Source organism: Chaetodon auriga, chromosome 4 (assembly GCF_051107435.1).
Source record: "Chaetodon auriga isolate fChaAug3 chromosome 4, fChaAug3.hap1, whole genome shotgun sequence".
NCBI classification, from domain to species: domain Eukaryota; kingdom Metazoa; phylum Chordata; class Actinopteri; order Chaetodontiformes; family Chaetodontidae; genus Chaetodon; species Chaetodon auriga.
In genome coordinates, this window is record NC_135077.1 from 28253131 (window position 1) to 28278289 (window position 25159).

The 25159-nt window shown below is 40.4% G+C and overlaps 1 protein-coding gene across 4 annotated transcripts in view; it reads left to right on the forward strand.

The window, feature by feature from the left end:
• Window positions 1-25159, forward strand: part of tenm3 (teneurin transmembrane protein 3) — a 339741-nt gene that overhangs the window by 226402 nt on the left and 88180 nt on the right. For 3 of the 4 annotated variants that reach the window (XM_076729446.1, XM_076729447.1, XM_076729448.1), the window contains 7 exons: window positions 1599-1682; window positions 2183-2307; window positions 6180-6435; window positions 9451-9552; window positions 10202-10396; window positions 13535-13735; window positions 16957-17142. In XM_076729446.1, the coding sequence (XP_076585561.1) occupies window positions 1599-1682; window positions 2183-2307; window positions 6180-6435; window positions 9451-9552; window positions 10202-10396; window positions 13535-13735; window positions 16957-17142 (1149 nt within the window). Of the gene's footprint in view, window positions 1-1598; window positions 1683-2182; window positions 2308-6179; window positions 6436-9450; window positions 9553-10201; window positions 10397-13534; window positions 13736-16956; window positions 17143-18537; window positions 18565-25159 lie in introns of all 4 variants that reach the window. The other variant, XM_076729445.1, reaches the window with a different exon arrangement.

Genomic DNA, 25159 nt, shown 5'->3' on the forward strand with positions numbered 1-25159 from the left:
AAGAAAAAGTTCCTGTATGTGTTGAAATAGAAATGGTCATGAGGCAGTAAGAAGACAGCCATTCACCTTCAAACAGAAATACAGAAGTCTGTCATATTGACATTTTACACATCCTCATAGTGCAACAATACAGACAACCTCGTCTTCTAATAGTTCATTCAATTCGAGTCTCAAGCAAGTCCCAAGTTATTGCGGCGTGAATCAAGCACGTCAAGTCATCACTCAGGTCAAGCAAGTCACAAGTCAAGTCATACAAAAGGTGGATGGTCTACCCCAGTTTTACATCAGAGACAGTGGGCATGAAAAGTTCAGTTTTATTTTCAACATTAATGAAAACTGTTGCAGCCGGCTTCCACCTCATAAATCTTACTGATGTTCAACATTGAGTGGAAATCAATAACCAGGCTCCTAAAAGAAGAACAGTTGAGAGTGGGATCGTGAGAGCTACACACAGGAGTGAGATTCATCACAGCCAGTCACTGCTGCTACTTACTCCTCCTAAGAACAAACATAGTACATTTATTCAAGTACTGTACTCAGGTACTTGTACTTTACATGAGTATTTCGATTTCATGCGACTTAACACTTGTAGTCCACTTCATGGAAGAGGCAATTATTGTACTTCTTACTTTCCTACATTTGTCTGACAGCATTTAGTTACTAGTTATTTTTCAGATGATGTGTTTAATGCCCTTCCTTTCCAATGTAAATCATGCATTTCCAAATTTGGTATTCAGAATTTCTCTGAAGGATTACGTGTTCCTTCATGGGTTGAGAAAATTCTCCTACCTCTTTAGATAAACTATTGAAAATCCCTCTTGGATTAGCTGGAAAATGTACTGACACAAAGCTGAAAAAGAGGGCTGCTTTTCTGAGCTCATGAAAAGTTGACTGTTTAGAGATACATGATTCTTACAGAACAGTGATACTGCAAACACATGACGATCTTATAGAATGTGATGCAGGCATTGGACAGCAGTGGGAACCATTCCAGCTCCATGCCTGATAAAGTCAGATAACTCAGTAACAATGTTAAATACAGTTTGAATGTTATTGTTTAATGCATTTCCATCAACCCAAAATGACTCTGGTGTTTAGGTGAGGTTGTTCAGGAGTTCACCACGAGCATTTGTTTTTGACATTGTATCCCGTACAAATCCCTGAGACATGATTTCAAAGATCTTTGATGGTGCATATGCAATGCAATGTGCACGTGATGAATGTCAATTTTTAGGTTTTCAATACAAAGAATTTCTTTTTTTTTCCTTAAGTTAGGCTCACTTTTCAATTCAGTTCCTCAGAAAATGTTTAAGCACATTATTGAAACTTTGCTGATTGCATGTTGAAACTGCGTGATCAGATCCGGTGTGCCAGTATAGATTTTTCTGCCAACAAACATTCATATTGAAGCACAGAAAAAACAATGTCTGTATTCAAGATCAATATCTCCATACCTTTTATCTGAAGGTTTCAGCACTTCAGTAGAGCTAAAACTACTCTCAATACATCATTTATATGAAATTACATTTGGACCATTGCAGAAATAATGTTACATGGATGAAACTAAATAATTTACATTTGTGGATCTCTCTCTGCAGGTAAAATGTTTCTTTTAGAGAATAACACCATAGACATAGGAGAGGTGGATGTGGGGAGACGAGCCATACAAGATGTACCACCAGGTGAGTTACACACGCCTACGTACATGTATAACTCTGTCTGGCCATTCCACTTTGGCATTCTGTGGACGAAAGTGTAACATTTCTCACACAGCAAAACAAAGCACGACACATGTTGTGGTGCTACTGCATTGATTATAATGACAGGTGTTTGTATTATTATTATTATTGTTATTATTGTCGTATTATTTTGTTGACCCCATCTATATCAGTCAGGGTAGTCTTGAATGTGTTAATAGAATAGACACCAAATAATCAATTTTAGTGTAATGATTCATATTTTAGTAGAGTAAATCATACTGTAATACCAGTCATTAAAAATATCAAGTTAATCTAAAGGAATATGCTTGCATTGTAAGTGTCTGGGCATGTAAAATCATACTTTGTTGTGTGAGGATACTTTTATTTATATATGATATATAGAGGGGAAAACTCAAGGTGTGTTTAAATATTTCAATCACTGATTTTGACTGCTGCTGGTGTGTTGTGGTTCTTTATCCAAGGTGTGTTTTGGAGGTCCCAGCTATATATTGACCAACCGCAGTTCTTGAAATTCAACATCTCCGTCCAGAAAGATGCTCTTGTTGGGGTGTACGGACGCAAAGGCCTACCGCCCTCACACACACAGGTTGGTGTCACAATTATGTGTGTATATGCACGTACAATTACATGTCCATTTGTTAATACAGCTCAAGAAAGTCACATTGAGTACACAGAGTGAGCTTTTACCAAACCTTTTTACATAAACTAAAGGCACCCATTTATGTTAATCTAGCATCATGTTAATGTTGGGCTCAGATAAGAATAAGTGCCTGACTCATGTTACTACAGCACAAGGTCTGACCTCGTGACATTTCACTTTGGCTGACTTGAATAGCATCACATTAATGTTTCTTTTTGTGCTTCTTGATGTGAAAAAGCCCATTTAAGTTGTTGAGGAGATTCTTCTTTGTCAGTTGTGTAAATGAGATGCAGGGAAGCAAGGGGTTGGACCCAAAACGGGCAAGAAATCCAAGAACAAAGATAATATAATAAATACTCATCAAGAATACAGGCAAGCAACTACATACAGCAGGAGTACTGTTGGATATAATAGAACAAACAGCAGTATTGATGTGTAAATGCCTTAATGGTGTCACTGTGAAGAGCCTGGATGAGTGTCCTTGCACTCACAACGGTCATTCATTAAGGTTTCAACAGCGGAAAAGTTTGAAAATCCATTACTGAAGCAATCTGTTAGAGAATTGAAAACACTCATCTTCCTTACTTTCATAACCTTTTTTAATTAACGCTGTGTGTCACATCTCTCTCTGTGAAGTTATGCTTTAAGAATATGTGCATCATCCTCACTTTGAAGACACTGATGCATCTAACTCTTAAGGTTCTTAACCACTCAGTTCCACTCAATGACCAGCCAGCTTTTCTTTTTTTCTCTTTTCATTTCGGCAGGTTTGGCAGTTTGGTTTGATAGTTCAGTTCAGTAGCTCTGTTAGCTTCATTAGTCATAATGTGAAAAACCTTTGAATAGAAGAAAAACAAAAATAGAAAGATATAGATACATATATGCTATTACAGTATTTATAGTATTAGTGCCACTGTACTTAAACTATTTACAATTTCATTCCATCTGCAATTTTCAATCTTTCTCCCTTTAGCAACATTATTTTTTTTCAATTTGTTGTTGTTTGTGCCTTATTTTGCTAAATATATACATTTTTCAAATAAAATAAAATAAAGTGCAAATAAAACTAAGGGCATAACATCAGGCAATGTGTGTATTTTATTGCATTATAACAGCATTTTATAATCACAGGTGATTAAGTAATTTTGAATGATGCAGTCCTTTTAAACAACCCTTCATCACAGGCTCATAACATCTGATAAAAGGCTATGCAACCAGCTATTATTCATAGTTTTACCATTCATTATTTGACCTCGTCTGTGTCACTCTTTTTATCATCATTGTAGGTTAAAGATATGGAATGGAATATAAAACAACAAACTACTCGGTCCTGCAGGGCATGACAGGCCATTGTTTTAGCTCAAGCTTTCTATAACCTGCAGTAGTGTTAGAGTTATAGTTGCAACTTCTAGTTGTACTTCTGCAGTTATTTTGGTGAAAGTAATGCAAAAGTAGTGTAATCAGTAACACTTTATTCCACACAGACAGTTATGGGCCACCTGGCCACCTGGATTATGGATCAAAGAAGGGTTTTAATATCTTGCCACTTAGCTTGGTGGTGATTCTCTTGTGTGTAAAAATTAGGTTGAAGTACAACTCTGAAATGGGTTTGCCACATATGCCGTTTAAAGGCTGCAACGTTAGTGATCAACAAAGTGTCTTCCATGCTATGGCATCGACTGGTGCGTGTGGACCTTCCAGCACATCTGCTGGCCAGGATATAGGCAGTGTTGGTGGATTTTGTCTGGGACCTTGTGCACTGGGTCCTGCAGAGCATAGTGTTCCAGCCATAGGAGGAAGGAGGAAAGGGGCTCACTCACCTGGCCAACATGGGTGTTGCTTTCTGACTTGAGCACATCCAGAGGCACCCCGCCGGACCCATGGACCTCTTCTGGAGACCCTGAGCCTGAGCCATACTAAGTTGGGGTTGGGGCTTGGGTTTTGCTGAACGTCTAGTGATGATGAGCCTGAGAGCTCAATATTTCTTGAGCTCTCAGTATTTATTGTGTGGGGGATGTTCCACAAATAGAGAATGACCAAGAATGGGAGAGCACTATATTACCCAAAAAGGTTGGATATTTTCAGTGGAAAAGTCTGAACAGCACGTTGGCTGTTCTGTTATTAACCCAAATGTAAGGGATAATTGCCCTTTCTGCAGAGAGAAACAGTTTATCACTGTTTGTCGGACTGTGTCAACAAATGCTCAGGATGTTTGGAGAAATCCACATTCTTCCCGGGTTACAGATACAGCCAAAAGTGGAGAGTTAAATGTCGGATTTTTCGTTTTGGATCAAGCAAAAACTTACAGATAAATGTTTCATGTTCTGTAGTAAGAGATGAGTTGAATTATACAGTTAATTTAGCGTGAATGTCATTTCATATCTGAATGAAGCCATCAGTAAAAGTCATGTCTGAATGACACATGCCATCACTGTAATAAATAGAAAAGGCCAGCAATGTTACATCTTCCATGTCTTGAGTGTCTGCTTCTAGTGCTCACCACCTGACTACAACCCTTGATGTACCAACTGTAAACTGTGTGAGAATACAAGGAGAAACTCTCAACAGAACCTTACCTGGAGAAGAAAAATGTTGAAAAGCTTGTATAAATCAGAGAGGAATCCACCTCCAGGACAGTTAAGCATGAAATAGATTCCATGGTAGAACTGACAGAAACATGGGTCATTGCACATGAGCACTCTGCACTGCAAGGAAATGGGCACAGTTGTTCATAGAAGCTAGAGCACTTGAATCTACTGCCAAATAAAAAACCCAGCACAAACCTCAACAGAAGCTACAGAGGTGTTTTCATCTGTGTCCCTAGAAATCTTATCATATCAAATCAGTGGCTGCCACTCTTTTGAGATCTGTGACATGGCGTTGAAGAAAGCCTCTTGTCAACCATCCAGAATGCTTTGGTCTTTCACTTTTTACAAACACTGAGGGTGCTAAAGAAATTCTGCCTCCCTAAATGTCAAAACCCCAAATCCCTTTTGCAATTCTGCAAGTGTATCTAGTAGAAGTACTTCATGGATTCTTAGTTTATAATGGAGCAGATAAGCTTCTTACAAAGCTAAACCGTCCCTGTAAAGACTCTCCACTTACATTTCTGTGTGTTGAATTTTGTCTTCTATCAAGAGACAAATCCACTTATCTGCAAGAGACAATGCCGTCCCTATCACAGCTCAATGATAGTGCAGGATGACAGACAGAGGGTGTGTGTGTGTGTGTGTGTGTGTGTGTGTGTGTGTGTGTGTGTGTGTGTGTGTGTCCTTGTCATAACCTTGTCACTACGCCATCTAACCCATCTGAGTTCCCATTATTTTTGTGTCGACTTTCAGTCTTCTTACCCTTGTGTAACAATTCTTTTAGCTGCAAAGATGCAAAGGCTTTTCTGGGTAATTGTGGTTGTGTGTCACATTAGCATGAGCTAATAGCCGCCTATGATGATTCACAACTGTCAGTGTTGGAGTTGGTCTAACTTTGTTATTAGAACATTCAGATGTTATTCAAACAGAAGCAAATCCATCCAATAGTGACACTTTGTCATGTTGTCGAGAGATTTATAAGTTCATACCAAACGTAATGGAAATTTGGACAGTTGTTAAGAAGGGCTGTTGGAGTGAGTAGCAAACCTTGCTAACCATAGGCCTTGCCACAGGCTAGGCAGCAAAAATGTGACATAAACAGTGCTAATCAATGCAAAACTTTGAGGAAAATGGTGGTTAGGTGTCCATCGTTATTGTTATGTCAAATGATCTTGTAATGCAAAAATATCTTCAATGATATTTGAACTTAAATGCATTTTTGTCTTTCAGTACGACTTTGTGGAGCTACTGGATGGCAGCCGCCTCATTTCCAAAGACAAACGAGCACTGAGTGACACGGATGCAGGACATGCACACCCATCCGGTGTACATGAGGAAGAGATGGGGGGAGGAGGCCGATACACACGCTCAGTCAATGTGCACGAGGCTGGCTTCATCCAGTACCTGGACACAGGAATCTGGCACCTGGCATTTTACAATGACGGACGCAACACGGAGCAAGTCTCTTACAATACAATTATCATAGGTAAGACACAGCTATGTGTTTGTAATAGTGAACACTTTGTGGTGTGAAGTGGGGTCACATTGCAGGAATTCAAATAAAAACAAGTTATTTTTATAATGTGAAACTGTGCAAACCATTGTGCATATTGGAGTAGTCATTTTCAACAACATCACAGAGGGTATATGTCATCCAACCACATTTTAGGGAATTAAGTCAGGGCTCACCTGATACTTTCTGTGCTAAACATCATGACACTGTGACCTGTGATTCAAGTAACCTGCAAATTGGGCCTTTCCAGACAGATATGGAGCAGCCAGCCAGTGGGAAAAAGCAGCCAGCTAGGGGGGTCCAGGGAACATTTTTTGTTGTAAAAGTGTAATTTTGGTGACTTCTGGCACATTCAAATGCCACTATTCCATCATATACACTGATCTTAATTTTGCCTCCCTGATTGTGAACATGTAGTGAATTATTGTAAAGGAAAATAAGGCTTCTTGTGCATTTCCACCCATACAGACTCTAAATTGCTATTAATATTTAAAATCATGCCTATTCCTGCCTGATCAGACATTTGCAATTAATATAAAATGTATGGTGCAGAAAAATATAATTCCTTTGCTTGATCATAGATATTACTGCAGTTCCAGTGCATCATATTTTATTTTTAAAACATGATATGGGGCATCTGATCAGTCAATGGCAAAGAAAAGTGTCCTCGGACATTTTAAACTGTAAAATTACAGTACGCGGCTGAGGCATAGCTGACATTTGTCTTAAATGACAGAGGCCTGTTACTTTAACATCTTTGCCTGTTTTAGTGTGTGTCTGTAATGCCGCTTAATTAATCTTAGTTAATTCTGAAGGACTTAGAGTTAGCAGTTCGAGTCAAGCATGGAGGCTGTAGTCTCTGGTTGTGTGTGTGTGTGTGTGTGTGTGTGTGTGTGTGTGTGTGTGTGTTTCTTTCAGTTGGTTTGTAAAACAAACAGCCAACAGTGGTGCTGATTCAGCGGATTGTGAGCTGTGGTTTGTAGTAAACACACCAACCTCTTCGGCAGCTGTGTCTCTGGGCTAAGCAGAGTGGACAGCCGGGTGTCTGCAGGGCGAGCTGCCCCTCCTCACACAGCGAGCTTGGAAAAACGATAGATGTAGCCAAGACTAACGTTTCTTGGGTTCCGTGGTGGTGCAGTGGGGTTTGTTTTGAGAGCGGACCGGAGAGAGAAGACTGACCAGGGAGGATGGTGACTGTGGGTGTGCACATTAATTTTGGTGACGATAAAAATACATGAAGACTTTGGACCTCATCACTACGAAAATATCATTCGCATTCACAAAAACAACAAAAGTTGAACCTCTGACTGTATGGTTTAGGCTGCTGTCTTCCCAAGTATGCCATAGAGACATCAAGGATGGAGATGAGTCACATTGGTAAATGCTTCACAATCATCAAACGTGAATGTGACTGAATCGTGCTATATAACAATTATCCAACTTCTGCCCCCATTAGCAAAATTAGAGTTGACAGTCGTGTCTAATGTGGATGAAAGTGTGTGCTGAACACTGTAGGATACCGTGGTGAGAGAGATAAAGGTCTGTAGTCTTTAATATAATCAATGGTAGATACAGATGTCATGGCACATGTTAATCTGGGTGCACTGCAGTTTGCACAGCGAACAGCAATCTGCACACCACATTTGAGCTGGTATAAACATTTACCTCAGACCTTTCACTTAAAGGCTTAAAGAGTATAAACACATTCAAAACAGTCATGACACAATTAGACAACATGAACATTTGGACAGTTTATTGGTATTTGCAGTGTTCTGAGCAGTCGTCAACCAACATTGTCTTTCCTATAATCCTCAGAAAATGATGTAGAAACTAGATTCAAAAGAAACTAGATAAATATCTCAGTAACTCATCGCTATCACAGCCTTACACAGGGGACTACCGTCAGTTAATTCAAACTCCAGTTAATCCGTTTACGCCACAGCTGGTGTTTTCACTGTGTTAAGGATTTAATGCAAAGCTGAAAATACGGTCAGTTTTTATAGAATATATCATAAAGCTTTTTATTGTATGGCTACAATGTTCAGTCACATCCAGGTTCGACTAGTGTAAAGCGTTAACCAGTGTCTCTCTTTCCTCCATGTACCTGTGGCATCAGTGATCTAGGGGGCTTCTTCACGAACAGGTACATCACCAGTTAATACAGCCACCAGTTAAACGGGAACACTGGCTTCGCCTGGCCTGGGGGAAGCAACTGAGAAGCTGCGAGCTACTTTTGAGCAGCACGGTCACACACAGCAGCTGCTGAGCGGTCTGGTGCTGCGGCATGGTCAGATGGTGCTAGACAGCAGCTTGACCTATTGGTGGAGATAGTGTATGGGGGGAATGAGGGATTTACATGGGACACAGACAATGATAAGGCATGTGGTGACATGGCATGAATGTGAGGTCAGTGGAGGAAGAGAGGAAAAACAGGTGGGAGACATAATTATGGGGGACACTTTGTGAAACACAGGTAGATGACATAAGACAGTTGAAACAAATAATGTATAGTGTGCAGAGGTTGAGGATGCTGAGATGATGGAGGAGAAGGCAGCATGGAGGCCTGCTTCACATAGACACAGGAGTAAAGACATGTCGTGTCGAGTGTGTGTCTGACAGCAGTCACACTGATAGCTGTCTGATAGCTGTGCTTTGTTAGGTAGGCAGAAAATAAAGGCTTGCAAAGCCAAAATGTTAAAATCTTTCTTTCAGGAGAAGCTTAACTAGCTGTATACATCAGCAAAGACCACAAAATAGAGGACAGGGTAGGTCAGGAGGCCACTGTCTCATCAGGTCCAGACTGTGGCTGCAGTTTAAATGTTACAGAATGATGAGGGATTTGGAGACCTTTAAATAACAGTAGTGCTGCTGGGACATCATCTGCACTGTTAACAGAGGAGTGTGGGCATAGTGTATGTAAATACAGTTAATGTGATATAAATTGTTTATGTAAATCTCTCTCTTTCTCTCCCTCTCACTCTCAATCAGAGTCAATTATGGAGTGTCCTCAGAATTGTCATGGAAACGGAGATTGTCTCTCAGGATTATGCCATTGTTTCCCAGGATTTCTGGGGCCTGACTGCTCTCGAGGTAAGCAGAGACACACACAAACGCTCTGCCACTAATAGAGAGGCAGTAAATGTTGGGAGGTTGTTATCGAAGCAGTGAGTGTGACCTGCATACTTACAGTCTGAGCTGTTTTACTGTTCAGTCTCTGTCTCCGTCCCTCCTCACCTACTTCTTCTTTTTGCTCTTCCTCTTCTTGCCTGTGTGTGTTCAGCAATTTTGCATAACCTAAGGCTGTTTTGATACCCAGTCCATCAATCAACAGTGTGTGACAGTGATGAGAGATCTCTTGGTAGATTAGTGCCAACTCCCAACAAACTTCTTCTCCTTGTCTTACTCCACTTGTCATTCAGGTCTTTGATGTAGCAGCTGCTAACTAAGAAGTCTAGGACTGACCCCAGCACAACTGAAAGTTTTAAGTTACAGTGACAAATGACTGCATCCAGGCCATGATTGAGTTATTTGTTATTCTTGGACATGGACATAGGCATTTGTTAAATGTATCATGTGCCCGAAAAGTTGTCTTTTTTCTTATTTGCATTTTACAAAGTCCAGCCACTGTAGACAAAGTGAAAATTTGGGAGCTAGAGGAGGACTTTGGGGTGTCTGACATAATCAGTCTATAAAGCATGTTTGTCTTAGTGATCCATCTTCCTGCATGTGTCTGGTCCAGCTGCCTGTCCAGTGCTGTGCAGTGGTAATGGCCAGTATTCCCGTGGCCGCTGCCAGTGCTACAGCGGGTGGAAAGGCACTGAGTGTGACGTGCCAGCCAACCAGTGCATTGACATCCACTGTGGAGGACATGGCATCTGCATTATGGGCGCCTGCATCTGCAATACCGGGTATAAGGGCGATAATTGTGAGGAAGGTAAGCTTTTGTAGGTTTTGTGCCAAAATAAGCCAGTTTGTTAGTTCTGTAGGTTTATGTAAAATGTTTCTGGTTCTGTCAAAGAAAAAAATTCCGTACCTGGGCTATCTCTATATCTCTATTATTCTTATGAATATCACCCATTCAGCGGCCAAACCATATACTGTATAATAAGTACAATATTTGCTGCAGGTACATGTTATCAAAGGATAGTTGAATCTATGGCAATGAGACATGGTATCCTGTAGTATCTACAACCAATCTGTCTTTGATTCAACCCTCCTTCAGTGTTAACCTTGACTAGAATTTTTTACTTTTAATTTCAGTCTAATTTTAAACGATGTTTTAAGCCTAATTTTCTGTTTCATGACACTGTTACTGACTTCTGAAAAAATGAATTCTGAAAGTTTGTCAGAAAAAGTGAAACTTAATGATGCTTTATTCTCTGGTCATATGCATTCTCTCCATATATCTACAACACAACAATACTTTATGGCCTCTGCATATTCAGCTGTGCAAAACATTCTCATCCGACATTGATATGGATGTTGATGAGATGTTCTAGTAATCAAATCATAATTATCTGAAATTATGATTAAATTATCGTAATGTTAAAGTAATCAAATTATTGGCCTGTGAATGGACCTTCTGTCACTGTGCTGTTTGATGAATTACAGGAAAGGTCAGTGCCTGCCAGTACTTTATTATAATGTTTATTACCTGACACTGACTTTTCATATATTACTGAGGTCTTCTGCTAAATTTGGCATCATCTTTCACTCAGTAGAATCCAATTTAATAAATCAGCATGTATAATATATGTAAAAATATTTAAACTCTAACATCATTAAGGCAGAGCATTATCTGGGAAACATCACATTTATTTGCTTTATATGGATCTTAATTAATACCGAATGATGTTAATTGTTAGTGTGTGTTTATAAGTTATAAGAATTATAAATGATCTTTTAGAAGGAGTAGATGTTTACCATAAGTCCAGCTCTGTTAATAAGATATTCACCAATACACCCTTTATCCACAAAGAACTTAAAGATGCTCTAACATTAAATTTAGACCTGAAAGGGAATAAACATGTATACATCTAATTGAATCAATCAACATACATAATTGATAATGACCTTGGCAGATACTATGGGATGAGAAGTCTCACGGTGTCTTTTCACATTGATTGTTTTTTCTTCTCATATTACATGTAACAAGTAGGAAAAAATTTATCTGATGAGAAAGATGCACAGAAGCATTTACAACAACCAGTGCTTTGAAATGACAAGTCTGGTCCATCTGAACCGAGCCGACTGTTTCAGCTGTCCTTTACTCAGAGCAATGAACAGAGGTGTGCAGGTCTGTTTTGTTATCAGTATTTTTTTCATTTCCGTTCTCATTACAATTTAGTCATGAAGTAGGTTAAGATGAGGCTGTTGACAGGCTAGAATAGTTTAACTGCTCCTCAGTAAGAGGCTCTAATTTGCTCTGTCTGTCACACAAAAACACATACGTGGTTACAGCCCAACTGCTGACAGGTAGTTGGCTGAATTATCTTAACTGGCTGCAGGCTGTACATTTAATCTGAATTGATCAATACTAATCTGCTATTTGTCTCTGTGACCTCATCACCCAGGCCACTGTGAAGCTCTGTCACAGTGGCTCGCCATCTTGGCAGTGCCTGACTACCGGCTAATCCACTCAGAGCGGCCGTGCCTGTAATTTTGCATAACTTTAAGATTTTGTAGGATTTAAACAAGTTAGTTAAATACAAATTCACCTCTGTACAGCTGTCATGAAGTGGGAAATTACTTATTGAGACCAACACCGTTTTTTGTGCCAGGCTGTAAACATGTTTATTTCTGCTGTAATTTTGGCATTTTGATATGAAGGTCTATGGGGACTGACTCGCTTCAGTCAGTCTCAAGTGGCCATTCAGGGAACTGCAGTTTTTGGCAATTCACATTGGCTTCAATTTACAGCCCTGGAGGTTGCCGCTTGAGACACACACACACACACACACACACACACACACACACACACAGAGTGCCTACACAGACATGCTACAATATAAAGAGGTTCACTCTCATTTCTATACAGGTGCACACATTCACATCATCCAAGTATGTACAAATGCAAACATTAAGGTTTCCACATGCTGTGTATACATGCACACTCATACAAACATGCAAATGCATATCACAGGCAACAATAACCAGATTTTTCCGATTAGTCTTCTGTCACATTAATCCTTTTTGAGTGACTTTATGAGGGAGACAGGTGAAAGTTAGAGAGAGTTTGCCCTGAACAACCTAGCCCAAACATGTGAGTGCTGAATCTGCAAATTACATCGAAGATGCCATCTCTGGTTTCTATAAAAAGTATCACAGCCAAATTGCTGGGACGAGCAGCACTGAAAGAGTTAACCTGCATGTGGAGGAGGGAGGAGAAGCCTAGAACTGGTTGATGAGCGGCCTACAAAAAAAGGATGGGGTTCAAGTGTGAGTCGTTATCCTGACCTTCAGCAGCAGAAAACTGAGTTCCTTTGTTTGACTGTAGCTGCTTTCACATGTTTAAGATAGCTTTAAGGCTTGTAGTATTGTTGTCGAATGTAGTTATCTGAAAATATGCCTTTTTTCTAATGTTGATTCTTATTATACAGTACAATCCAAATGTTCCCTTTATTCAGATAAACACTGCAATAAAACTCAGTCAGATCCATTCTTCTCCTGACCACGCAGTCCTGTGTTTATCCTCAGCTACAACCTGGCGTTTTACACAAATGAAATCTGTCTGTGAGAGGAATCACAGGAACAAAGAATTAAAGCCAGGCATATGTGAGGCAAGATATAAAATCTAGAATACATTTAGCAACATGTTGCTCAAAGTGCAATGTTCGCTGATGTTTTAGCTCTGGTTTGACGCTCCACTGTTTTGGTTACAAGGTGTTTGACTGTCCTGTCGTCACTGCTTCAGCTCTTCCCATCCAATGTGTCAGCTTTTCTGGAAACATCTACATATAGGGGTTGTGAAAACCAGACTCAACCTGACAGACAAGCAAACCAAACAAACACTGAGCTTAAAGCACATGTATGTATTATATTGCTAACTCCCTCTCCTTATCTCTGTCTCCAGTGGACTGCATAGACCCCAGTTGTTCGGCCCATGGGGTGTGTATTCACGGCGAGTGTCACTGTCAGCCAGGCTGGGGCGGAGCCAGCTGTGAGATTGCCAAGGCCATGTGCCCAGACCAGTGTTCAGGTCACGGCACCTACAATGCGGAGACCAGCACTTGTACCTGTGACCAGAACTGGGCTGGGACTGACTGCTCTTTAGGTGCGTGTCATGTTTAATGTCATGATCTGTCAGTGTTTAGGTTTTCCTTCCATTTGATTTATTTCTCTTACAGAATCTATAAAGATATGAAACTTTATTTTAATGGCATTTGTAAAAGCAGCGTCACACCAAGCTTAATAAAATTAATAAAGGGATTTACAGAATCATTAACAGAGGATAACGAAGTGCAGGATCAGCATTAAATGAAAACAAAAAAGCAATTACAGAGCAGAACATAATTAAGATAACAGTGTTAGAGATGTGAGCCCCTAGGAACAGGCATAAAAGATATGATACATAGCTTGTAAAACAACTAGTAGCCTAAGACTTAAGGTGAATAAGACAGTCAATTATGCAGAACATGTACCTGTAAACATAATTCTGAGGAGTGATTTAAAGGATGATAGTGCTTTAGCTAGGCTTAGTTTCATAGGCTGTGTACTCTTCTACAGCTCCACTACCCTGATGGTAAAAAAAAACCAAAAAAAAACATGTTCACCTTTCAAAGTTAGCCAGGAGTTTGAAACAGTCAGAGAACCTTGCCTGAGGATCTCACTCTTCAGTTTGTGAGGAGGTACAAAGTCAGCGACGTATGAGTGGCTAACCCACATTAGGATTTCAGTAAAATCAGTACATGAAATATGTAAATATGAATATGTAAACTATGTGCAATATGCAACAATAAATAGCAGCCCTCTAGAAATCTTAACTGTTGTCTGTTGTGCAAGATTCTACATCAAGTAGTAAGAATAGAAATACAAGAATACTAGAATGCTACTACTGCTGATAGTGATATTATTACCCATAATATCATTACTAACGAGTAATACTACATTGAGTAGTAGTATAGTGAGTCTAATGACACTCTGAAGGAGGAGTCGAAAGTTTGATGGCCACAGGCAGGAATGACTTCCTGTGATGTTCTGTGGTACATCTCAGGGGGATGAGCCTCGTTCTGAATGAAGAAATGAAACGCAATGGCACCTCAGTCACTTTTGTTTTTGTCAAAAGTGGAAACAGTCAAATTCCAAAAGAACCTTTTCTTCCTGTCTCCACAACACCTGCTTGTGGCAGCTAAAGCAATGATTGATGGTTAGGAAACTCAAAGCACTTGGTTAAGGCGGGGAAAAGATTGTGGTCTTGGTTAATTATTTCAAAGTCAATGTTGACTTTAAGCATGAGATGTAAGCTTTAATATTTAACTAAAAACCAACGTGTTTTATCCGCCTACATCGAACAACATAGGACACAAACTCTGGTCTCAGTTCCACTTCCTAAATTGCCAGAGGGGATAACCTGGGCAGAAAATTTCCATATTGAGTCATAATTTACACGTCCAGAAGAGGTCACTTGTTAGCAAAATGTAAAGTGATGAGTTTTTCTGCTGAGGGTAGTCTCCTATTGTTCTGTAGAGAGGATGGGAGGCAGCTAAAAAGAAAAGACAGTGAGACAAATGACAGAGCTGATGCAGAAATATAGGTGAGATAGAAAAAAGTGGAGAAGGAATACAGATCAGTGACAAATGGCTTGACATGACAACAGAGACTCCAGAAAAGGAGTTTGTGTGTGTGTGAATGTGGATTCTCGTTTCTCGTCTTGTCAAAACCAGGAAACACACATCCAATTTAATCCAGTCCACACACACACACACACACACACACACACACACACACACACACACATATACATACGCACAGAAAAACAATGAAATAAATTACATGAACATACCTTTTGTTCTGGTTTGTTCTCTGTCAAAAACATTCAAACAGACACGTACATAGATGGATACAAACACACACCCACAGGCACTTCAGCCCCTTATGTACACAGCTTAATGGGACATGATAAGAGGTAAATGACTAGTGATACACGCACACACCTAAATAAACTCATTGACTTACAATTATTCTATATCACACTTTTCCAAACCAACCTTTGTTATGTGAGTCATACAGACACAATACAGCATGCACACAGACAGCGGCACATACCACAGATTCAGTCTAAGATGCGTTCACATACACAGATACAGGTGGATTAGGGACGGACTCTTGGGAAAAGCTTCGTAATACATTTTTTTTTTATATTGACTGTTGAAAGAACTTAATATTGTACATAATCACCACTCTTGGTAAGCATCGATTCATAACAATGGTTGAACTGGTTCTGCCTCGGCTCGCTGTGTGACCATGGCTACCACAGTAATCACACTGAGACAATCAATGCAGAGGCTCATTCTCATGATATCTGAGTTCCCGAAATTCTACACCTCTTCACCAGCAATGAACTATGAACCAAAAAAGGTCTTTAGGCAGCATTGGCTTTGAAGTTTGATTATCCTGTCCGGGCCAATAGAAAAAACATTTATGATATTAGATAGTCAAACTTTACGTGTCATAATGCTAACCATTTGCTTTATTTTTCATAGGTTGCTCTATAGGCTATGTAATGAGATTGCAACCGCTCCATTTGTCAGATTGGATGCAGTTTGAAGCAGCCATAGTGGAGCTGTTCCTGCTGCCACCAGCACCAACCGCATCGCGCTGTAAATAAAGCAGTGATTACTCGTTGTCTGGAAGTAGCATTAGTAGTAGATATATGGTAATGGTGTACATAAGGCTCTTTCACCAGTGACTTTAGTCATCATAAGAACGGTGAGCAGTCAATAACAAAGCTTTGAGGTTCTTTTATAGTTGTCTCCAAATGCTATTGTATGGTTTCTATGTTCATTTAAATGTTCATTTTATAGACCTCTCATTATTTCTTTCCTTTACTTTTCTATTTATCTTGTAACCACCACACGAGCTGCCTGTGTTGGAGGCAGAGCTTGCTCTCAAACATTCCTCATATGTGTAGACTTTGTGAAAAAAGACGTTCTTCGTAGCCACGTGGAAACATGTTTGATTTAACATGAAAGGGAAGCGTACCTCCACTTTGCTCTTTTTACTGGCCCTTCTGTCACACTGGCAAAGGTGATAATTGCAGTGACTTGTTTTGATGCCTGTTATGTGCAGTAAAATCCTGGCATTATCATGATGTCTTTCCCTTGCATGTTTACTGTATTGTTTGTGTTGTTTAGAATGTTTTTTCAGCATCATGACCCACGCTGGGTCAATTACAGTATTGATCTTCCACAAACCAATGATTGCAGAAGAGATATCGCCATTTCCACTGTGTTTCTGCGTTTGCGTGTGTATCAGTATTTTTCTTTTCTCCAACAGAGGTGTGTGAAGTGGAATGCGGCAACCATGGCGTCTGTTATGGCGGTGTGTGTCGGTGCGAGGAGGGCTGGACAGGAACTGTGTGTGACCAGAAGGCCTGCCACCCACTGTGCAGCAAAAACGGAGTCTGTAAGGAGGGGAAGTGTGAGTGTGACCAGGGATGGACAGGGGAGCACTGCAATATCGGTGAGTGGATCATACCCATGCACACACACACACACACACACACACACACACGTACACACACACACACACACACACACACACACACATACACACACACAAAATACCTAAACACATGCTGAAAATCAAAGCCTTTTTTAATTCATTTATTTGTTTATTTTTTTCTCTTTTTTTGCCTCGTAGTCGTTGTTGTTGTTGTTGTTGTTGTTGTTGTTGTTGTTGTTGATGATGCTGCTGCCGTCTGGCCGCTGAGTCTACCCCCCCCTTGTGCTGTGTCACATCTGTCTTCTTGTTGGTCAGTTTTATTCCACCATAAACAAACTAACAAAAAAACGTGATCTTTCAAGAGAGTGCCAGTACAAAGATTGAAGAATATATCTGTGTGTATGTGTGTGTGTGTGTGTGTGTGTGTGTGTGTGTTAAAGAAAGAACACTGAAGAATGTGTTTTGTTGAGGGATGGAACACTACCTTCTCTTATTTTCCTTGGTATCTACAGTATTTACAATTGGATTGTGTTTCTGAGTGGGTATCCATGGCGAGTTGAGAAACCCCATCCTGTTGTGCTGTGATAGTCAAATAGTGAAACAGATGAGTAGCAGGGCCTTTGTGGCAGCTTCAGCTCACCACCAAACCCCTCACTTAAAATGCTATTTGTTGTCAAACAGACAGACAGTTACAGTATTGCTGGGAAAGAGCTGCAAATTGGCTTCAGTTATTGTCAGTTAGGCACACACACACACACACACACACACACAGTGACACACATGGAGAAGGACGCTGAGAGCATAACAACAATGAGATGAGCAGAAATCGATTTAGAGAGCTTAGGCAACAAACAGCTTGCTTGTTTGGACGGATTGTATGGCTGGGGAGAGGATTCAGACGGGTTCGCTTTGTTCTTCTGTCTCTAACCGTTTCCATCTCGTGTTCGAGTCTGCTGAAAACTCTGACCTCACTGGAGAAATGTTTCCGTATTCATTAATTTGCTATTTTTATATTTCAGCTGTGAAATAGCCCAGCTTACGTAATTACATAATACTCCTATGATTCCTCCTACAGCCAGCGCATCAGAAAATACAGTTACAGAATATTCGCTGGGTCGGCCTGATGGTGGACCCTCACTGGACGTGCTCGTGTTGATGACGAGTGTCAGACAGATATGATGATGAATGATGCTTTCTTTCCCTGTCTCTGATTGACTGAACCTCTTTCTGTCTAATTATTGTCTCCATCTCTCTGCTGTCTGCATCCACTTGTGTGATGAATCACAGTGTGACTTGTGTGATCAGCTGCTGATCCTGGAGGCTTGTTCTTTACTAATCTGCTGCCTTTTTTTCTCCACTAAATGCTCTCTTTCTGTCTTTTGTCTTTCTTTATTTTTTCTTTCCTCCTCAAAGCCCACAATCCGGACGTTAGAGTAAAAGGTACTGTACTCCTTTCTCTTCCTCTCCTCATCACCAGCTTTTCCTCCTCCTTATTTCATCCTTTGCTTCTCTCTTCATGTACTGTGGCGCTGTGGCAGCTGTAGTGAGAGGTTTTTTAATGTATGTATTTATTCAGACTTTTTTTTGTTTTGGATGTCTGGAGTACGTTATGTTTATTAATCTCATCCTCTCCATCATTTTGCCAGCCCGGATAACATGCACCATGATTGTTGCTTTGAACGTCAGGATTTTAATTTTGACCTCAGCCAAATGTACAGTCGCGGTATTTGTCCTTCGCGAGCTCACGTACAATGTAATTAAATCCTGGAGAGCTTTTTTTTTTTTCTACTTCATAGCAGGTTTTATTTTAGTGTCTCCCTCTCTGTATGTTGTCCACTGGTTCCTCAAAAGTAGCTTTATGTCTGTAGTTCTTGAATACTATATCATTGTTATCAACTCAAATGCCTGCTGAAGCCTTCTACATTTCTGGCTGTCTGTTTTCATTTTTGTCAACTGGTTTGACATTGATGACTTATATTTTAAGGTTTCTGTACAATTGGTCCTCTTAGTTTTCATTGCAGTGAAGATCTGTAAGCAGAGTAGTGATCCAGTTTCCCTTGATTTGTTATACTGTTCAGTAGAAAAGAAAAAAAAACAAATGTCATTGTCCTGCTTATTCCACCATAGATAACATATGCTTGATATTATAATGTTTGACATTCTTAGTGGCTTGGGAGAGTCTGATAGTCAAGGCATATTTTTCCTTTTAGCAAACAAGATCGGTACAAGCATAAATCTAGTATTGAAAGTTTCTGATGGAAACCATGAAATCTTGGCTCTGCTTTAGGCTCAGTTTTCCTGGATGCTGTGTCTTCTCCTGTCCCTGTTATGTCTTTATGCATAGTCCTACGCCTACATGTGTGTCAGCGTGTTCAAGCAACTATAATCTTACTCAAGCAGTTGCCTTTCGTGGTAAAGATGTCTGTCATACATTATTTTAGACAGGACACTTATATAATTGAAAGTGTTTGTGCAAGTGCAAAGAAAATGCTCAATGCACTGTGACAGCATTCAATCATTTTAGCTCATTTTAAGTCTCCCTCTGTGCAGCAGGGGAATATTCTACTTTAGAAGCTCACGTGTGTTTGCTCAACGCAGTATTGGCCAATGGAAAAAAGTCATTTGTAGCTGTAATACCTAATGAGTCTGCTTCTTATTTGACTTTGCTAATTACATCTTATGGCATCCTGCTTGTAAATGGTGTAAATGTTTGGAAATAGTGTATATGCTGTATGCCATAAGTTTCTGAAGGGCTTTTCTAAGCCTTGCTAACATCAGTTTTGGAAAAGTGGGTGAAGCCACTTTTTTGAGATTTAACAAGCAAGCAGCAACCACCATGGCTGATTTTGTCAACTAAGCATGTCCCAAAACATACTGTACCTGAAGCATGAGCAGGCATACTCCAGTGATACAGTGCTGTCTTACCATAGGACTGGGAAATAGTCAGAATTGAAGCTGCACCCATCAGGTGTGCTAAGCACCCATCCACCACCCAGGCAACCACTCTCTGACTTTCTGTGTGTCCGTATAAAAGGCTTTGGTAGAACACTACGGCCTAAATGCTGTTTGACTTAACTTTTGTTGGGGAAATAATGAATCCTTTATGTTCTATGGATTTATTGGCCAAAAGTAGTCAAATTTAGACCTATTGAGTATAAAAAATACTGGAACCAGTGATAGACAGCATAAAAATGGACAAAGTTTAAAGTCTGAAAAGTGTAGCCTTGAATCTGCATTCTTTCTAATGGCCAGCAGGGGGCAACTCCACTGGTTGCAGAAAGAATTTTTGTAATGAGTTTATGGTCTCAGTCATTTGTTTCCAGTCTTTTTTGATAACGCATGATGTTCATAACATAAATAATGAAATTATTAAGAGTGATATAGACAACAAAGCAGGGCGTGCTGTAGAATGTGGCTTCCGCTGCCTGTCCTCGGGTTCTCAGTCACATCCAATCAGTGTCTTCCCCAGCCACACCCCGTCCAAATATGGTCACTTCTGGGTCCAAAAAACGGCCAAACGGCGTGCCGACCATAATGCCACATTCCACGCTTCAGAGACAGCCTATAAAATAAGTGTTTTCCATTGGACAATGTAAATATTGCCTAGATGCGAGTGAACAACAACATTTGAAAACTTGTCCGACATCTGTTTGACTGCAATTTTTTTCCATCCAAATGCTTTTGTATTTACTGAAAAGGTACTAGATCTCAATCTGAATAAGTGGAAAAGTTGTTTTAGATTCTTTCTCAGGTTAATTTTTGAAGATATTATTTCTGAAACTGTTTTTCATCAGCTGTCTTTTGTCCTTCTTCCCCCCTGTATGGTTTAAATGTGAATGAAGATACACTTGAATGAACTGTTAATTTTACTCTGTTGAGGTTCTACTGCTGTGTCTCTCTCCATGTTATTGCACTCCCATGATCCCAGCTCTTTCTTCTTGTCCTCCTCTTCCTTTGGCTGCCATTTCCATCTGTCCATCAGAGAGTATATTTGGCAGTGCTGCTTTTGTTTCGATTTACTTTTTTTCCCTAATTTTCCTCCCTCTCTCCCTCGTGCCCTCTCCTATTCTCAGGATATAAAGGTAATTCATGCCAAAGACTTAATAAAGGCCTTACTGTCCCAAAATGCAACACTTCACACTCTGCTTTGTTAACTTTAACTTCTTTAAATCTGATTTATTCCATTTCATTTTACTTTCCCTGTTTTTCCCTTCGTCTCACGTAATGTCTTTCTAAACGCTCAGTATATCTGTTTTGTTTTGGGTTTTTTTTGTTTCTTTTTTTGTCTTATTGTGTTATACTTCTGTTGTTATTTCTGTAGTCTCAATATTTTATTTGTCTTGGTTGTTTTTCTGGTTACATCATTTTTGACCCTGTCTCTGATTCTCACACACAAAACGAATGATCCAAATATGGATGCACACATACCACTCACACACAAATATGGAAATGCACTCACATAAATACACACAAATCCAAAGTGTGTGACTCCTGTTTTGTCTTGCATCCACAAGCCTGATATATATGTGTTAATTTAGCCAGCTGCTGTCCCTCTGTCTTCCGTCTATCTGTCTTCACGTTCCTGTCTCTCTATTTTTCTTTCCTTTCCTCCTCACCACCTCTCCCTCCACCTTTACGTCCATCCCTCGTTCTGTCTCTCCAGCTGGGCTTTGCTTGGTTCTGAAACTCACTGTTTATTAATCAGTCTATCTGATTGCCAGCTTGACTGTCAATTGTGTGATCAAGGAATGTCCAACAGAGGCATAAAGTATAGCCTTCGGAGGCATGCAGTCCAAACCACCCTGTCCTCTCTATACTTTGTGCACTGTGTATCTGTCTACCTGTTGTGTTTTCACATGGATTTTAACGTATGATTTTGTTTTTTTTTACACTGACTAGATGAACAAGATCAGAGGAATCCATATTTCTTAAGCAAAAAAAAAGCTACCTTTAAAAGTTCAAATCTTGTTAAGTATCTTTCAGATTTGGTTAGATTTCACTTTTAAAAATTCTCAGAATGTTTTGCTTTCAACTTTGAATTTTTTTGTTTGTTTGTTTGTTTGTTTGTATGACTTGCTTTTCATCATCATATTGTGCACAATAACATCTTCTTTCTTTTCTTTACAGATGAAAAAATCTAACTTTTAATCAATTTACAATTAAAACTTTGCAGCACACAGTAGCCATTTTGGCTGTTTGCAATCTTAGTGGTTCATGTGAAACTACAACATAAGTGCATTTCACCAAAGGCTGACTGTCTGTCTGTCTGTCAGTCTGTCTCTCACATGTGGGTAAATGTATTGATCTGTCTTATTTGTATATCAATCTGTCTTTCAGTCTGTCAGTCCATTTGTCGGAGAAAGGTCCATCACACAGGGCCAAATACCTTTATACACATGAGGATTTAACCAATATGGGCCTCTGAAGTCCTTTTGAAGGTATTTTTGGACTGAAGCTGCTGACAACTAGTATTTTGCCCTCACATGTAATGTGTTTAAAAAAAATGTATGCCAAAAATAAGTATTGAGGATTTTCTTAAGAAGAGCTGAAGAAAGCTTCTGAAACAGCCATGCCAGGACAGTAAACTCCCCAGGATGTTTATAATAATGTATATTTAGGTTTTATGTAAAAGGTAAGTGACTAGAGATTTGATTTTTCATGAACATTTGATGGAAGCCTGATTATTTCCAAATCAATCTAATCTTAAGGGACACACTCACATACCACTGTCAAAATATGTTGTGCTGTTTGGCTGGTACAGAATTGCATAATTCATGAAGAATGTATATAGCCAGTAGAAATTCACTGCTACTGCTATAGTTTCACAAAGTACCACTAGACAGTTGCAGGTATTGGTTAGACATGACGATATTGATGATATTGAAATGAAGCTGTTACACTGGTCTTAAGAGTTTGGCTTTGCTCATTCACTAATTTAAGTGAGACATTTACACCTGTGGGCTCCATTTTCGTTTCCGCTGCCGGCACGGCGTAACGTCAGGTCCGCTTTATTGAAGCGGACTGCGCTGCAGGCGCAACTACTCCCCCTTCTCATCTCAGTCCCAGCCAGCGGAGCAACTCAGAAGGAGGGAGGGGAGAAGGTGTGGAGTGGGTTTGACACAGCTGAGTCCAATCTTCACCAATCACACTAGCTCCTCGCCTTACCTTTAAATACGCCACTGGCGAGGCGCATGGCAAGTTTCGAGGATGACTGAGCCTGCGCAGAAAACTGTCCGACGCCCAAACTTCTCCCAGACCCAGGAGGAGACTGACGTTCTGGTCCAGGAGGTCCAGGCTTGCGGTAGCCGTATCTATGTACCTGTGTACATTCAGTCAGGTTGAGTGACCATTACGCGTGCCAAATGTGCTGCGATGTGGTCAGATGAGATACTGATCAAAATATATAAATTTAGGTCTGACTGTATGTGCTGACTCAGATAGTTGCATTGAATCATGGCTGTTGCTAATTACTGATCGCAGTGAAATGCCAGACACTGTGGAAACCTGCCTGTGAGGTATTGGTGACGTGGGCGCACGACTCCGCCGGTTTACAAAAATCCACTTGTCCAGCGGCGTGCCGCTGGTGCACAGAGTTGACCAGGTCTGGGGTGGCAAGCTTTCAGCGCACTTTTACGCCGCCGGTGTGGACTGAAATGGACCGAAAATCCAAATCCGCTAGCTGATCCTGCCCTTACGCCCATCCTGGCTTACCTCGGTGCGCCTCGGTTTGCCAAAATACAAGTACGCTGCGTGCCCGCCTGCGCTGCACAAAAATACCACTGCACGGGGTACCCACCCTACAGCAGGGATGAAAATAGAGCCCTGTGTGTAAAGGTGTGTGTGTGTGTCTGTGTGTGTTTGTGGGCGATGAGGAAGGAGTTAGGATGGGTTGCTGAACAACCCAGAGAAAAAAACTGATGCTCCTGGTGCTGATGGAGCTGGACCTGCAGCCATATGGAAGCTTTCTGAAGAAGCTGGTCTGCCACTATCCTGCTGGCCTGCTGTCTGGCTCTGGCATCATGCAGAACACTCTTGGGCACTTGATCCTGTCCTGTGAGACATGTGGCTGTTCACATGATGCGTTCCAGTCTATGTTTGGTGTGGGCAGAGGATGCAGTGGAACACACAGTGATGGAGGAGTTGAGGACAGTTTCAGTGGTAGCTCTGTAGAACTGGATGTGAACTTTCAGGGAGACCTTACACTATCTTCCAGAAGCAGTCTGTCTCTCAAAGAACGTCCTTTGATGGACTTGCTTGAGGACCAGCTTGATGGAAGGGTAGCTGGAGGTCCAGTCATTGGTGTACAGGAAGAACAGATATTGAGACAAGACACAGCCTTGTGGAGCTGCAATACTGGTGGTGATGGGGGAGATGTATGGTCATCCCTTTGAAAGTTTTTATTTGTCAATAGAAGTACACAGACTTTTTATTGCTGAGAGAGTGCGCGTTAAACATGCAGATGGCCAGGAGCGGTGTGTGGTATCCTGTCTTCCTCCACTCACAGAGCGCACTGACTCACTGACCCCTGTAGCTCTGCACAAGGTGCTTGTGTGCTGGGCAGTCTCTCCAGTTTCTCACAGGGAGTACACAGTCATGAATTTGGATGGAAAAAGCTAGAGATGAAGCAGTTGGCATTATTTTTTCTGATGTAAAAGAGCCAGTCATATTCCAATCATTGCTGCAGTGCATAATGGAGAAAAACAAGATATAAAAGAAAGAATCAGGAGCACTGAAACAGTGGCTGCCAACATGGAAGGCAGGCGTCAAACACCAAGTGACACATACTGTACCTGTTTCTGTCATTCTGTCTTTCATTCAGAACAAGATATACTTAACAAATGATGCAAACATTCAACGTGGTAACATTGAATGTACATGGCATCCGCACCCAATCTGTAAGGATTAAAATCATCAAGCATCTTATAAAATTAAAGGCTCATATATGTTTCAGAAAAGAAAAACACCTAACAAACTCAGAATGACAGTATCTCAACATCTCAAATTTAAACAATTTGATAAAATATTTTTAGCAACA